Source organism: Perna viridis, chromosome 1, assembly GCF_037379345.1.
Source record: "Perna viridis isolate PV_CMFRI_1.1 ecotype Kerala chromosome 1, ASM3737934v1, whole genome shotgun sequence".
In the NCBI taxonomy this organism is placed as follows: domain Eukaryota; kingdom Metazoa; phylum Mollusca; class Bivalvia; order Mytilida; family Mytilidae; genus Perna; species Perna viridis.
The window spans coordinates 78,370-96,010 of record NC_142445.1 but is presented as its reverse complement, the minus strand read 5'-3'; the positions used below and the strand labels follow the sequence as shown (position 1 = coordinate 96,010).

At 33.8% G+C, this 17,641-nt stretch overlaps 1 protein-coding gene across 2 annotated transcripts; it reads right to left on the bottom strand.

Annotated features, from left to right (window-relative positions):
* Positions 1–5,488: 5,488 nt before the first annotated feature.
* On the bottom strand, positions 5,489–15,806 carry LOC148626738 (uncharacterized). 2 transcript variants are annotated; one of them, XR_015921902.1, is made up of 4 exons: positions 14,860–15,806; positions 14,140–14,433; positions 11,370–11,450; positions 5,489–7,245 (listed from the first exon to the last, which is right to left on the bottom strand). XR_015921902.1 is itself a non-coding variant. In XM_088581506.1 (3 exons), the coding sequence occupies exons 1-3, from the start codon at positions 14,959–14,961 to the stop codon at positions 11,433–11,435; spliced, it is 414 nt and encodes a 137-aa protein (XP_088437632.1). In that variant the 5' UTR covers positions 14,962–15,806; the 3' UTR covers positions 8,757–11,432. The 2 variants fall into 2 exon arrangements, 1 of the variants encoding a protein (XP_088437632.1); XM_088581506.1 differs by lacking the exon at positions 5,489–7,245 and having other exon boundaries at positions 8,757–11,450.
* Positions 15,807–17,641: the final 1,835 nt, after the last annotated feature.

Sequence of the window (17,641 nt, the reverse complement as noted above, 5' to 3'; positions counted from 1 at the left end):
CAGTTACTTTTGTTACTTTGTATGTGTTATTTTAGTTACTTTATATTTTTTGTTGTGTTTGTCTGTCCTCCATGTCTGGTCTTTGTCCCTGGATTACATTAGTTTGATTTCCGCGAAAATCTTGGTTCCCTTGATTACTCTTCAACTTGACTGAGGAAAAATGTATAAGGTTAACTAAATCGATGCTCTCACACCTGCATTTTTTTTGTAGATGAAATATTTGCTAGTAGCTCAACGTTTTACAACTACATTGTAAATGGATATATTTAAGGACGTATAAAAAACAAAATTGAAAACAACATGTCTAGACATTTGCCATGGTGTTTTCTTCTTTTTCCTTTTGTTTAGCTTTGATGTAGGGAGGTGCTTCGATATGTTTAATATCATTGTCAGACTAATTACAGACTCGTGATATTGATTTAAACACGGTGTGTTTACATTAATGCATTTTCCTTGGTTCCCTTGATTACTCCCCCATAACATGTTAAAGCAAATGCTAAATCCTATCTATTGTTCAGATATAGATTTTATCAATATAGGCTTCAACCATCCTACGAAACAGTTGTCATCTTCCTATTTGTCTTTTGTCTTAATTGTTATTTTTTTTCTAATTATTCTATATTTCACCTGCACCTGCGTATGGAGTGTTCATATCACAACTCATACGTTATGCCAGAGCTTGCCTAAACTACGCAGACTTTTTGTATCGCGCTAGAACTTAAATAAGTAATCTTCGGGAACAGTGTTATGTTGCTACAAGATTGACGTCATCACTACAGACGTTTTATGGTCGTCATCACGAACTCGCGCATCGTGATGGTGTATCCATCTGCACCATGAAAACTGATTTTTTCAACGGATGATAGTTTTCATTTCCTCGTTTATCTAACCTGGACTTGACTTTGTATGAGCACCTCGGCGGGTGTTTTTAGAAAAGCAGAGGACGCTTACCCTACCGGTGCACTTGGTCCATGCTCCCAGTTTTTAGTGGAGTCCGAGTGGCTCATTTACTTTTGTTACTTTGTATGTATGATTTTAGTTACTACAATCTTGGTTCCCTTTATTACTCTTCTATGTGAGACAAAATAAATGATATATAGAGGGATTTACTGGGATAATGCGAAAAACATCTTTTATATAACATTATTCGAGTTTAATAAAGAGGCCATGATGTTTTACAATAAACTACATAAACACTGTCATATTTAACTGTAAATTCTCTCTGGGAATTCAGGAGTGTACTGAAATGTCTTTTGAAAAGGAGAGGTCACGAATAAGCCGAAATTGTCCAGGAACACTAAATTGGGTAACGGGGTTTAATAATTCTCTGTTTCAAAGATTATTTAGCTATTTTCCATAAACAATGTCTGAGTTAGTTATGGCTGAGTGATGTTTGTTTGCTATTCTTGATCACCCACAATTCCCAATTCCTAATCTTGCTTTCAATACAGCATATTCTTGCAAATCAATACTTGGGAAGGGGTTGTCAATCTTTGTCCTTGTTCTCTAATCCAGGAACTCTGCTGCCTTTTGATGCATGACGTAGTCCTCTATACAGCCTGCATGCATGGACGTAATTGCAGTTTCTTTGTTTGTTTGTTTGTTTTTTTTTACACAACTTCCATATGTGTTGTAGACAAAGCATTGCCATGTCTTGAGGTACCAAGGAAGGGCTGATTTTTCTTGGATATGGATGGGTTACCCTGTTTTGAAGGGTCTTTGGAAGACTTTGTATACAGAGCCTTCTTGTATATTTCATCTACCACTTTTTGTCATGGTTGTTGATTTGCCTTCCGCAAGACTCTGAAGGACTTATTATAATAATGAAAAACATCATTTCCCCGTAACCCAACTATTTTCCGAATGATACATGAGTTAATTTGAGGCTTCCATTGGAAATGTTTTTAAAATATATTGCCATAAAAAATAAATGTAAAAAGCCTCAGTTCAATCCTAGAAAGACAGTGATTCTTTTGGCTTGAATGAATTGCTTGAAAATTAACCTTGTGTCATTGTTACTGCCTAAGGGTCATTCTCAAGTGAAGATCAATAAAATCACCAAACCACATTCTATCTCTAATTGTAGGGAAAGAGAGGAGTACTGGATTCGCAGACTAGGTACTGCAATACCTTACAAATGCAATGACAACATCAAAAATATAGGAAACCTTTCAAGCCAATATAACAATAGCATGAATATGATGAATTTGTTAGACAAAAATCCAAGACGGGAAAGGAGTCATGGCCATCGCCACTATACGTCACCTAAGTTACATGATGTCTCCGTAGATGGTCTCCTTCCTTTCATACAAAAACCTCTTGGACTTTATCACATTAGAACCAAACTTTATTCTATACCTCTAACTCTACTACACTCAATTTACAAAACAAGTCTTGACACTCCTATTTCTGACCCCACCTCATCATTATAAAGACTTGTTGCCATCATTTTGGATATTGGTTTCCACAGACTCTTTAAACCATTTTGTGTGAAAAGTCAGGATGAAGAAAAACGATCATTTCTTTCACTACCGTTTGTCAACAAAGGTATAGATGCAATTATTTTGGCTAACATCCTCAATCACAAAAAAAAAAAACGTTACCAACAAAATTCCTCCATATTTCAAAGACAAATCCATACCAATTATTTCATATTCCTTTACTTTACCCATTGCATCCAAAATTTTCAATTATAAAAGGCTATTGCAGAACCTCGAGATTGAGGACTTCAAGGCTAAACCACCTGACTGTTCTTGCAAAAGCTCTCCATTCAAATATGGTCCTTCTGGTCACGTCGTTACGAGAGATTTAACTATTATCGAAAACGAATCTCTACGTAATACCCTTTCTAAAGGTCCAAAGTACCGTGAACCACGCTCCATAAATTGGAATTATAACTTTAAAGTTCTTATGGATGCCGGCGAGGTCTATGCAAGAAAATGGATAAAACGAGAACAAGAAGACATTGATTCTCTGTCAGAGTGGTAAAAGGCCATGAGGACTTCAATTTTGGAAACGAATGAAAGTTTTAAGTAGGTCAATGAGTGTCATTGGCGACATCAGTTTTCAAAGACCCCGATGTAGGAAAAACATTGTCTACTATACATGACAAATATGTTGTCGTACCAGCAGGCAAAGCCCAAAACAACATTGTTTTTGTCTGCAAAAAGTTTTATATCCAATGTTTATTATCAGAGGTTGACGTCGAAAATAATAGCAGTGATAAGACCTATACTGCTACCACTCTCTCCAAAGAAGAGATTTTGGAAAACCATAAATCTGCGCTATCTTCTTTTGGTCTCTCTACCACGGACGATGATTGTGATTTACCCTCTATGTACTGGATTCCTAAACTCCACAAGAATCCATACAAACAACGGTTCATAGCTGGATCTGCAAAATGTACCACCAAACCTCTTTCAAAAATTTTAACTTCTATACTCACAACTGTCAAAGATGGTCTGCATTCCTACCACAACACTTGTTACTCCCGTAATGGTATTAATTCAATGTGGATCCTGAAAAATTCGAAAGCACTTTTGGAGACAATCAGTTCAAGACTATTATCTGAATATAATAGCATTAAAACCTATAATTTTTCAACACTGTATATTTCTATTCCTCATACTCAGTTAAAATCCCGACTTAAAAACATTATACATCGTTGTTTTTCCAAAAAAGATGGTACACCTAGATACAAACATATAGTTCTTGGTAGAAGTTCCTCATACTTTGTAAGAAATAAGTCCAAATCATCTTCCAAATATACAGAGGAAGATGTTTACAAAATGCTGGAATTTTTAATCGACAACATATTTGTCCAGTGTGCTGGACCTGTTTTTCAACGAACCGTCGGCATTCCAATGGGAACAAATTGTATGAATATGTAGGTACATTAGAATGTAAAGTCATAGTTTTCTTTTCCTCGTTTGTCTACCCCGGACTTGACTTTTTATGTGCAACTCGGCGGGTGTTTCTAGAAAAGCAAAGGACGCTTACCCTATCGGTGCCCCTCGTCCATGCTCCCAGTTTTTAGTGGAGTCCGAGTGGCTCATTTACTTTTGTTACTTTGTATGTATGATTTTAGTGACTTTATGTTCTTTGTTGTGTATGTCTGTTTTCCATGTCTGGTATTTGTCCCTGGATTACATTCGTTTGATTACCGCTATAACCTTGTTCCCTTGCTTACTCTTAAAGAAAACATATTTCGTCTCATAACATAACATTTTGTAGGTTAAACCTGGTCTAGAACTGCTAGTAGTCCTTTGTTTATACATTTGTGTAACGTATAATCAGTTTCTTCTATTTCTGTTCTAACAAAGTACACCTTTAACTGTATTTATGTTGTGTTTTATTCTGTAACTTGTTTTTCCATAGTAGCTAGATTTAAATTGGAGAAGATTGTGGTTACTGTAAATTACCTTAACCCGGTCGCATTTATTGCGCCTGTCACAAGTCAGGAATTTCAGGCATCTCTATAAATTGTCTCTATTCACTTTCAGTTTACTTCAATGTTGCTGGAGTATATAAGGGCAGTTATTTCCTTATATCTGCGTATAATGTATGTTTTCGTGGACCAAGTTATAGCCTGTTCTGTGATATGAATAGTTTTTTCTGCGTTCATTGAAGAACAAAAGGGGCCCTTAGCGGACATTTTTCATACAGGTGAATGTTCATCATTTCCATTCTCGTTATATCAACATGTTGTTTGTAATCAAAACTTTCTGGAGTTTTATCCCTTGAAATATCATCAGCTTCTCGACAATTTGGCACTAGTTCAACTCGTGGATGAGGAAAAGTCTGTAAACAAAGTATTTTTGTTTATTGTTTATACATTCAATATTTTAGATAATATGGATGAGAGAAACGTCCAATATGTCGACATTTGTTGTATAATGGGTTGTTGCAATTTGCAATGCAGCTTTTTCAAATCAGCAATTATTCTGTAGATTCCAACATTAAAAAACGCCACTGCAAATTCTAAATTATATGTTTCCGTGAGTCTTTTCTCCTTTATGTCTAGTTTTTATTCTTGGATTATATCCAATTGGATTATCGTTTGAACCATGGTTTTGGGCGACCAAAATTTTAGCGAAAATCAAAACGAAATGAATGTTATTCAGGGAATGAGACCAAAAGTGAAAACAGTGAAAACAGACACACACAAAAAAGAACATACATTAACCGGAATAATGCGTACGAGGTAACAAAAGTGTATGCGGAACTTGGACTCCACAAAAAAGTGGAAGCATATGACCCAGGTGCACCGGTAGGGTAAGCGTCCTCTGCTTTTGTAGACAAATGTCCATTACATTTGCTATACTATTACAGAACTTAATCAGAATACCGTCGGATGAGAGCGTAAAAATTACACAGAGACACGTTTCATTTTTTTGGCACGCCTTTATTTATTACCATGATCAAATGTTTGCGTTTTCATATATATCGCTTATCATATTCTACGTTTTATTGTTTTTGTTTTCTTATCTTATTCTAATACACTCCCTATGTAAGCGTTTATGGTTGTATTACCAACTTGGTTTTGTATACTTATGGCAAGCAAAACATCAATATCCGGTTTGTACCTTCATTTTCAGGAGCTGAAAAACAGCATAATGGCAGCTCCATTTGCGTATACTTGTATATGTGCGATTGAGAATCAAACCAGTCTCGGAAAATATTCGCTAGTTTCAATGATTAAATTGATCATAGCTTTTCCAAGATAGTGTTAGTCATAATAATTTGAATATGGCGCCCAGATGTTTATGAAAATAAATTAATCAATATTACCCATAATTCCCGGGTAATACAAATTGCGAAACGAAAATGAAACAAAACAAAACGAAAATAAGTGATAAAAGAAAGAATCAAATTCGTTAAAAAATGAAATCATAATAAAACAAAATTAAAACGGTACCAAGCGAAACAGAATGAAGCGAAATTAAATTGAATAAACGAGTTTTTTTTTCAGACTTTTGTAAATCATAAGAAACCACTGCCGGACAATTCGAACCATAGACATATCAGACCATGACAATTAGTATAATGCTTCAGGACATATATCATTACAAAATTTACCGTATTTGAAGGTTACAGGTATAATATATCAAATCAGAGCTGACAATAATTATCAAAATTGTTTTTAATTACTGTTTCATCGGGACCGTTAAAAGGTTTCGCCTTCATCATATTATGTTTATTATGAAAATCTTCGACCATTCACACATCATTTACTTTAAATCATGATGTGTTGTTAAATTGTACCACTCGGTAACTCGTGTCGGGAGCTTCATTTTTGTTTTTTTGGATTATTTTCCAGATTATTATCACTTGCAATATGACGGTAGCCACCGATGGTTTAGAACAAACTTATTTGAATTGCTGCAAATCGGACGCTTCTTTACTTTTTTGGAATCATACACTATCTACGACGCCCAATTATGGTTCATTAATGAATATATGGACTTGATATCGGATACTAGATAACACCCACTTTCAATATGAAAAAATCCACTGGTATGCTTACACTTGCGAAGCACTTGAGCCGACTCCCGATTTTATTGCAGGAGTTCATTTGTTACTTCCTTATTTTGTGTAAGGCAGTTCTGTTATACAATAAGGTAAATCCTGAAGCCTTTGTCTCATTTTTTTTAGATAAAGCTGTTTTGAAGCAGTCTTTACAGCAATTTCCAGTGTTTTATTATAAAAAAGCACATAGGTGAAAAAGGGGTAAAAATAATAGCACCATTTGCATTTCATATTCTAACATTTTTTGTTCCAAAAGTTCGTACAAAAATGAATGATTTGAAAATCAGGAACCTGATATTTCAGAGAGAATCTAATACGGTAGGGGACTGAAACCTTCCGGATACCATTCTTCATTTATATTACACCGGTTTACCATTAATTCGAGTATGTATATATGCTTAACTACATTTAAACAGTATATCCACCAAATTTCATCTTTTAATTATAATTTTTAGACAATTTGACCCGATCAACTTAGTGTGCGAGATAGTGCGCCTAAATGTAAGTGTATAGTGCACACTTAAGAAGAAGTAGACTTTTTTTAAGTTGTCTATGTCTTGTGCTTGTTGGAAAGCGTCATTCGTATGGAATTTACTACTATCACTCTTATTAAAATTGGGCACAGGGTATGGATTCTGAAGCCGATCTAATAATTGGTCTGCTACCCCAAATTGGGGATAATTCTGCCTTGTGTTCAGCTCTGTACAGCATGTGAGGCTGAAATTAAAGAAAATCATGGATACTTCCCAAAACCTAAGAAAAACTTGAAGTCGGGTATAAGAAGATTTGTTTTGACTTTCTTAATTTTCTGCACAGCAATACTTATTTGCACAGAAAGAGTTGAGTTATCCATCTTATTTGTTATAAGCAAAACAAGTGGCAATTTGTACTTAATTTTAACACATTTGGTTGCTAAGATCTTATAAATTATTATAGGCAAATAAGTCTTCCAAATATACATCGACATTTTAATGGGAACAAATTGCGTTCCTTCACCTGCTGACCTATTTCTTCACTCTTATGAGGCTGACTTTATAGCTAATCTAATCCGAAAGAAGGAATATCGTATAGCTAGATCCTTTAATCTCAGTTTCCGCTATATAGATGACGTATTATCTTTAAACAATCCTAATTTTGGGGATTTGATACATCGCATCTACCCCAAAGAATTTGAGATGAAGGATAATACAGATACTATGAAGTCAGCCTCATATCTTGACCTACACGTAGAAATCGATGGTAAAGGAAAACTATTGACTATACGACAAACGTGATGATTTTGCAAGTCACAATTGTCAAGTTTACTTTCATCTGTGGCAACATCCCCTTAGCACCTGCGTATGGAGTGTTCATATCACAACTCATTCGTTATACCAGACCTTGCCAAGACTACGCAGACTTTTGTTTGTATCGCACTAGAATTCTAACAAATAGGCTTCTGGAACATGGTTATGTTGTACAAGATTGAAGTCATCACTACAAATGTTTATGCTCTTCAATATGAACTCGTGGATCATTACGGTGTATCCATCTGCGCCATGGAAACTGATTTGTTCAACGTGTCATAGCTTTCCTTTCCTCTTTCGTCTACCCCGGATTTGACTTTTTTATGACCAGCTCGCGGGTGTCTTTAGAAAAGCACAGGACACTTACCCTACCGATGCACCTGGTCCATGCTCTCAGTTTTTACTTTCTATGTCTGATTTTAGTTACTATATGTTCTTTGTTGTGTATGTCTGTGTCTGAAAAAACGCAATATGTCCATGTGAAATAAAACGAAATCATTGAGAGATGAAAAAGACTGCCAGTTTAAATTCATTTTCAATATGTTCAAATTCTTAAATAAAGCTTCGTCAATGACGATTTGATTTCGTCTGCCGAGTTCAGTAGAAAGTAGTGGTAAAAATAAGAAATTTCATCATTAATGCTGTAAGACTCTGTTGAACCAAAAACTATAGTACCTGAAGCTCAATAAGGTGTTTCAAAGAAAACACCAAATCAAAAAACAAATCAAAAACAAAACAAAACAAAAACAACAAACAGAACAAAACAAACAAAAGAACAAAACAAACAAAACAAAAACAAACAAACAAACAAACAAACTAACAAACAGAACAAAACAAAAACAAAACAAAAATAAAAACAAAGAAAACACATACAGTTCTAAAACGTTTATGTAGGGTTATCATTAGAATTCAAAACTATTTTTTTAGTTAATACTTGATGATGGAAAAATATAACAATCATTTAAATACTCTGATGATATAAATAATTACAGAGTCTACAGTAACTTTGTTGTGTCACTCAGAGTATTTTATTTAAACATTATTTGGTTTGTTTGGTAAAGGAAATCAATAGATTAAAAAGACAATTAACATCCGATAAAGCGAAAATTGATCAAACGATATACCAAAATAACTTAGCCTTTATTATGTGGAAAACGATATAATCTCTGAATGTTCCTGTCACAGAGTGTATCCGTTGTTTGATTATAAAATATCCCTATAACGTTACTTCAAATAGCATCTGTAGACCTGAACACTGAAGTTTTATCTGATTGTTCCACCCTTTATTATTTGAAATATGATAGTTCGTCTTTGTTGTTGTCACTGTGTGTTTCTTTCATCCGTTTGTCCAACGTCTGATTATATCATGTCTCTTTAACTTTATTATGATATGTTAAATATCTGATTTAGAATAGTACCTCACTGACTTCATATTGAGTTAAACATAAATGTATCTAATGAACTTTTATTGCTATTTTTTTTCTATATAGATGAATTTGAAACAAATACTTACTCTTGTATGCATCTCTGTAGAGTCAATGCAAATATTGATTTAACAGCAAGTAAAACAGATGTTACATAATGACGTATATTTTTGGCTTGGTGCTAATTTTGGCGTGTTTTGGCGGTTCTGTCTCTGAGCTGAAGCATTTTCGCACCACTAAGCATCCGCCATATTAAGTATCCACAAAATTTATATTATATTTTTTTTCGGCTTAATATCATTTTAATATTACATCCGCCAAATATTTTTTTTCAGAAATAAAAGGGAAATGACAATTCAACAAATAACCCAAGCTTCCAAATTTCAATTGTCGCTCACATAAACGTTAGTAAACATTATGGCACGCAGAATTAACCAAAACCCCGTTATCTATGTGACAATACTGTTATCTATGGGTTCACGATCCTTTACCTATGGGTTAACAGACCGTAACTCACAATATCACATGTGATCGATAATTAAACTCCGCTATCTATGGGTAAGCAACCGGTAACCCATAGATAACGTTAGGGAACCCATAGATAACGGGAAACTAATTATCATTACCGTTTATTATTCATGATTAATTCTAGTCAATGCATTAAAAACACCGTTATGTTTCCATTCATTAATGAAATCTTTCGTTATCTATGGGTTAGCATGGGCTAACTATAAAATACCACAGCCAATTCTTAGATAACGCAATTAATTAATTGATAACAGTTCGACCAATCAAATGACGTGTTACGTACATTTGGGTAAGACTAGAAGTGCTATTAGTTTTATGTTCGCTGTACGTGTCCGTTGGCGAGGGTGAATATAATTTGTTAACACAAATAACGATCTTTATATATAACTATTTTTTGAATGATTAAACCATTAAATTTACTGTTGGGAAAGAAGTTAAAAGAATAGCCAGCTTAAATGTATAAAGAACGACCTCGTGCTTTCCATGGCAAGAAGCTAAGAGCCAGCACCTTTCTCCATGTCTCTATTGTTAATATTTCCTAACTGAATTTATTTTTTAGAGACAAAAATGTCATTTTCCCAAGCCAATTACTAAATTGCCTTAATTTCCATTGCCCCTCGGCTAGCTCCATTATATAAAATGTTCATCATTTCAGACGTGATGCATTCATTTTGATCAAGCCAGTAGTTTACAAGTTGTTCAGAAGGGTTGTTCGACTTTTTTAACAATTCTTGTTCTTTAGTATAAATTTAGAGGGTGTACCCCCCCCTCGAGTCTAGCGTACGGCATAAATTGTGGAATGAGTCCAGCTTACAATTCACAACTCTACATCTGAGAAAGGTTTTTGCATTTGGTACTCACATGCAAAAGTATAGTAATATGTGAGCGCTAATAAACTGGCAGAATAATGAAAAGTTTGTTGTACCCTTATTTGGGTAATTATAAGAATAATAAATGGACTTGTTGGTTGCCCCCAAAATTCATTTAGACATGATAATTACTGAGACAAACCGGCTCATATCTGTTACATTTAACCTAATGTAGTTTGCTATTAATCAATTGTGTGGAAAAGACAGAGAAAACATATGAACTTCTTAAATCATGATGTCACGTTCTTTACTTGAAAGCAAGGCTGTCTATATAATTTCGTACTGGTCCCTATAATAATATGAGGACTGGCAGATATATCTAAGAAAGTAAACAAATTATTTCAAATATTATAAACAAAATATGGCTTCTTGTCCACTTCCTATTTATGACCTAATATTTTATAATTTCACAATTTTAGTGTAATGTTTTATTACCTTTGCGATTGCTGGTACTCAAGATAATGCAGTTTTGTTTTAAAATAAAAACTAACTTTTAATAGCAGTGATAAGACTTATACTGCTACCACACTCTCCAAAACCACAGAAGAGATTGTGGAAAACCATAAATTTGTGCTGTCTCCTTTTGCTCTCTCTACCAAGGACGATGATGGTGATTTACCGTCTATGTACTGGATTCATAAACTCCACAAGAATCCACACAAACAACGTTACATGGCTGGATCTGCATAATGTACCACCAAACCTCTTTCAAAACATTTAACTTCTATACTCACAACTGTCAAAGAGGGTCTGCAGTCCTACCACAACTCTTGTTACTCCCGATCTTGTGGTGACAATCAGTTCCAGACTATTATCTAAATATAATTAAAACCTATGATTTTTCAACACAGTATACTTCTATCCCACATACTCATTTAAAATTCCGATTTCAAAACATTATACATCGATGTTTTTTTTCCAAAACAAATTGTACGCCTATATACAAATATATAGTTCTTGGTAGAGGTTCTTCACACTTTATAATAAATAATTTTAAATCCTCTTCCAAATATACAGAGGAAAATATTTACAAAATGAAGGAATTTTTAATCGACAACATATTTGTCCAGTATGATGGACGTGTTTTTCAACAAACGATCGGCATTCCAATAGCAACTATTTGTGCTTCTTGATAAGCTGACATATTCCTTCATGCTTATGAGGCTGACATTATAGCTGATTTGATCCTAAAGGAATAAAATCGTTAGGCTAGATCCTTCAATCTCAGTTTCCGCTATATAGATGACGTTTTATCTTTAAACAATCCTAATTACATCGCAACTAAACCCAAAGAACTTAAGATAAAGGATAATACAGACACTGTGAAGTCGGCTTCAAATCTTGACCTACACTTAGAATTCGATGGTAAAGGAAAACTATTGACCAAACTTTACGACAAACGTGATGACTTTTCATTCAGAATTGTGAACTTTCTTTTCATCTGTGGCAACATGCCTTCAGTGCTTGCGTATGGAGGGTTCATATCACAACTCATCCGTTTTGCCAGAGCTTGCGGAAACTACGCAGACTTTTTGTATCGCGCTAGACCTCTAACAGATAGGCTTCTGGAACAGGATTATATTGCTACAAGATTAAAATCATCACTACAGAAGTGTTATAGTCGTCATCATGAACTCGTGGATCGTTATGGTGTATCCATCTGCGCTATAAAAACTGATTTATTTAACGGGTCATTGTTTTCCTTTCCTCGTTTGTCTACCCCGGACTTGACTTTTTATGAGCAACTCGGCGGCTGTTTCTAAAAAGCAGGGGACGCTTACGCTTACCAGTGCACCTGGTCCATGCTCACAGTTTTTAGTGGAATCCGAGTTGCTCATTTGCGTTTGTTACTTTGTATGTATGATTACAGTTACTTTATGTTCTTTGTTGTGTGTCTGTTTTCCATGTCTGGTCTTTGTCCATGAATTGCATTCTGTTGATTACCGCTACAACCTTTGTTCCCTTGATCATTTTTTCAAATGTATTTGTACAGTGGATTTGCTTCATATGTACATTTCTTTGCCTACTAATCCTTGTTGGTGGCCAACACCCACCAATGCTCCAACAGTTAGTTCGATTATAAAGAATCACTAGTTCAGCACCTCCTTAGCCCAATATATGACTACCCTTGTCTTTACATGTCTGTTTTTTTTCTGTGAACAGTATTTGACTGACCTATGTTATTTCTAAATCCACTTTTGCCCTCCTATTAACTATTACCGACAAATGCACATGAAAACAAAATTTATTTACCATCAGTAAAATACACGTTCAAACTCTTTTAAAACTGTAATATTTGATACATATACATCTTGTACATTTTATATGATTATTCATGAACTTAATGACATAGTTCCATTACACATATCTTCGTCATGTGGATTGTCATTCAGTACATACACTGGAACATACATGTATTTCCAAAATTCATGATGACCCTTACATACTACAGATATATACAACATGTTCAATATTTATGGGTATGATTACTTGCATCACACCATACAGTTATAAAATGTATAGACTGCGCCTTGTTTTTGCCTTTTCCTGTTTTTGTTTTTTTTTTACAAATGATTATCAATTTTCATCAAAAGTACAAGATAAATATCAAGCTATGACATAAGAACTTTTTTTTTTTTGGAAAACCTGTATTGTCATGCAAAAATAATGCTTCACAAAGGGGTGTATTTGCTGAACTCAAAATAAAAGTGAAAGAAGAAGAAGTCTATTTTTAGTTCGACCTGTTCTGGGTTCTGTTTTTATAGAATCGACCAAGAAACTATTGCTGACATTTCCTTAATGGAAAAACATGGTCAAAAGTTAGGTTGAAACTTCTTGTATATTTTTGTTAAACAATCATGCACATTTGAGGTTTACTATAGAAGCCTATGGGGCACATAATACAAGAGTGAGACCTGATAACCACAATTTCATTGGAAACTGAGCTTCAATTATCTTAAAATCTCTCTCTTAAAAAAAAAAAAAAAAAAAAAAAAAAAAAAAAAAAAAAAAATATATAATATTTTATACTAAATGGAACAACTTTAAAGATGACCAATGAATTGCAATTATTTGTATTAAAAGTTTTCTCAAAACAACTAAAGAAGAAATAAATTAAGTGACTCGAATTGCTGAATTATAAATTGTTTAGATTTTTTAAACTTTTCAATACTTGGAATAGAGACTTAAACATGGTAGAATAGCACTTGCTACACATAACATATAAAAACTGAGATATTTTGTTTTTGCATTGTCACTTTCAATCTACATTAACTGCACAAGAACTGCTGTACTACAGTCATTTGATTAATAACTGACCAATAAAGCATTTTTCTTGTCATAAACGACCATTTCTTTTGGCTCTTCCACTCAAAATCTAATGCGGCTTATACAAAAATGGTAGTATGACGTATAAAATGTGAATTTTTGTTAATACTCTCTGAAGTTTGTAGAAACTTTGATGTTTTCTGTGTATGTTATTTACAGGTATTGCAAACTATCTACCTGTGTCTGTGAGATAATATTTCTTCTTTTGTAACTACCGAGTACATTTATACATGCCCCGTCATTCAGCACCACAACTGGAAACACATTGGGAATATGGGTAATGTAAAGCCGATAGTTTTTAAGTGTCAATAACTCCCAAAAGGTCCTTATTCCAAACACAAATTTGTCCTTAGTCTGTGGATTTACAGTTCCCGCCCACAAACGTTTCATGGAGGCCCAAACATTCACATTTATGTCCGGCGATGAAAGAGGGCACTTCATTACATTGTCAACCATTTCCTTCTCTTCCACCTAAGAAATAGTTGACTTGTTCATTGTTGTATACAACAAAAGCTAGGCAAAACTTATAAACTGCTCAATATCATTGTATAAAGCTGATAATAGATTATGTCATGCTAAATAATTAGGATAATGTGAGAATCCTCCTTTTTCGTATAGTCCTTTTGATTAACAATATAAATAATAATACCATTATACATTGTATGCAAATCATAATGTGGGAATTTGAAAGACAGCAAACGAACTACAATAAACACTAAAAAATGGTGGATACATCACAAAGCGGAGACTCCATCTAAAACACATGAACTGGAAATTCATCAAAAAATATATATATATTGTGATCAGAATGATGATATGACAGCAATTTATTGTAAAAGTCTATTATTGTAATGATCAATCAAGTAACTTGAAGTACAACTATTACAACATACTTACATGATATAATCTATAACCATCAGGGAATTTGTTTCCTACAGATGGTAGAAAATTCATGTCCAATATCTGGGGTAGCTTACAGAGTCCATGATTCATCTGCATACACAGCTGTCGGTTCTGCCTCTGTAGGATATTCCACCCAAAAGTGTGTACTTAAAAATGCACATAAGTATTTGGAATTGTAAGAAAAAGTAACTACATGTAGCATTCTCAATGTGAAATGAAATTTTCTGTACAAGGGAATTAAATATTAACCACAATGTACCATTCTTCCCTAATAATCAAAATGCAGTTGTACAAGCACACATACAGGTATATTTATATCACCGTAATAATCAAACTGCAGATGTACAAACACACATACCGGTATATTTATATCAAACTGCGGTTGTACAAGCACACAAGTGTTTAAAGCAAAAAATGTCATGTAAACTACTTTGTTTTCAAATTTGGCCCCTTATTCTAATGTACACCAATGTATATTTATTATTTACTTTACATACAATATTTATGTAATGCTGTCATAACTAGTGGTGTAAGGAAGCTAACAAAACAACAACATTCCATCAGTTTGTTTACTTGTCATTATGTACATGCACCAATTCATATTAATTCGCATATACTATACGTGTATCTTTTATCTAAATTGGAACAACTAGTCTAAATGATAAAAAAACTTGGGACTTGTTCTATTGTACATGTACATGTAACTGACATGCATGAATCACCTCTTTTCTGATTTTTATTAAGACTAAAACTTGTACCTATTATAAATGTAAATACATGTAGCATTGAAGTATACTGACCAAGTTAACGCCTGATCTTGCTTAAAGAACATGTAGATACACTGACACCGACCATGAATTTTATCTTGTCTCTAAGGACTCTGGCAGTCATTTCACTATTTTTAGCCATCCAAAGGTTGATTATATCTCTAAAGAATTCGGACTTCCCATCTTTCCTTTTTTTTTTGCTGACCAATAACTAAACCTGTCTGTTGATACATATAAAAAGGTGATATAGAAAAGGATTTTTTTTAAATTATTCATAGCATACAATGCATGTAATTGGTGTGAATTTTAAAGTGTAATTGTTTGTAAGAATCGGGCAAGGTGGAAAAAATTATAGACATACATGTCAAAACTCCACCAATCTGACAATTAAATACACTCAAATATGCTTTCTCTATTTAAAAAGACCATTATGTGATCTCTGCATCATTGGATTTGCTCAGAAATTTTTCAATAGAATCTAAGAAAAAAATAGGTTTTTGACAGAATTAAAATGTATTTACTCTTGCAATACTCATTTTCAGAGCATTTCAATAAACTTTAAACTCAATGGTGCAGCATGATATGGAAAATCTTGTCTGTTTTTCTTGATTCTGATGGTGCAAATATTCAAATTACACTATCAAATGATAGGATTTTTCATAACATGTTTCACTTACTACCTGATTCTTACAGGGACTGACAGTTTAAAAGTCATAGCTTGCTATAAATGTAAATAAGAAACAAGTTTCAGCAGTTTTTTTCACAAAAAAAATCTTAAGTATAAAATGGTCTTTAGATATGGAGTCACAATACTTTTATCAACGATGACGTCATAACTTTAAATCATTGAAAATGATTGCAGTCAAGTAAACCAGGGTTTGATGACAACATCTAATCAACAAAATAAAATGTGAATTACCCTAACTGAAAACTAGGTTGTCATTAGAATACACCTTATGCATGTAGGGAAATACATGTACATAACATTTTCTTTTTCCACTTTGACCACAATCTTATTATCAAACCAGGCAAACTCGACAGTAGCTTTCTTTTTGTTCGGCTAGTGCATAGTGTTGAGTATTTTTATTTAGTGCAGTTTTCTGGCTTTTTCAAAGAAAATGAGAGAATGTGTACTGATGATATCTACTTTGTTCCACTACAATCATTGATCCCACTGTGAACACATAATCATATTATATTAGCCACAGTGTTTTAAAGTTAATTACAAAAAAAAAAAATGATGTGTCATTAAATTATATTTGAATGGTTGTTTACAAATGTATTCTTATTTATGTATACAGACACAAATTAGAGGTAATTGAAGGAGGAACCAGTGTTTTGAGCAGGGGTTTCACATTAGAGGTAATTCAAGGAGAAACCTGTGTTTAGAGGAAGAGGTGCACATTAGAGGTAATTGAAGGAGAAACCAGTGTTTGGAGCAAGAGGTAAACATTAGAGGTAATTGAAGGAGAAACCACTGTTTGGTGCAGGAGGTGCACATTAGAGATAATTGAAGGAGAAAATCAGTGTTTGGATCAGGAGGTGCACATTAAAGGTAATTGTAGAAGAAACCAGTGTTTGGAGCAAGAGGTGCATATTAGAGGTAATTGAAGGAGAAACCAGTGTTTGGAGCAGGAGGTGCATATTAGAGGTAATTGAAGGAGAAACCAGAGTTTGGAGCAGGAGGTGCACATTTAATCAAAACACATCTTCAATAATCATATATATAGCATTTAGCATGTATCAGCAGAGAAGTTGACACTGACCTCCAAACGAATTCATGTCATAATTAACGTACATGTATGAAATGAAGGATTTTATAATAAAGAAAATTGTAATAAGAAGAAAGGAAAAAAAATCCGCAAGCCATCCTGGCGCAAATTGTAAATAATACTTTAAGTGACTCCCAGAGAGGGAAGCGTGCTTTAAAAGCGGGATATAGTAACACTATACCGTGACTGAGGGAACCTAGATTCCATCTTTAATTAAAACTGAGTATATATACCTAT

Bases quoted from the DNA above. Each gene is read 5' to 3' on its own strand.
- LOC148626738 (XM_088581506.1), bottom strand. From the start codon at position 14,961: ATGCAGATGAATCATGGACTCTGTAAGCTACCCCAGATATTGGACATG. The intron at 14,434-14,859 runs GTAAGTATGTTG...ACTATTTCTTAG, and splicing joins ATGGTTATAGATTATATCAT to GTGGAAGAGAAGGAAATGGT.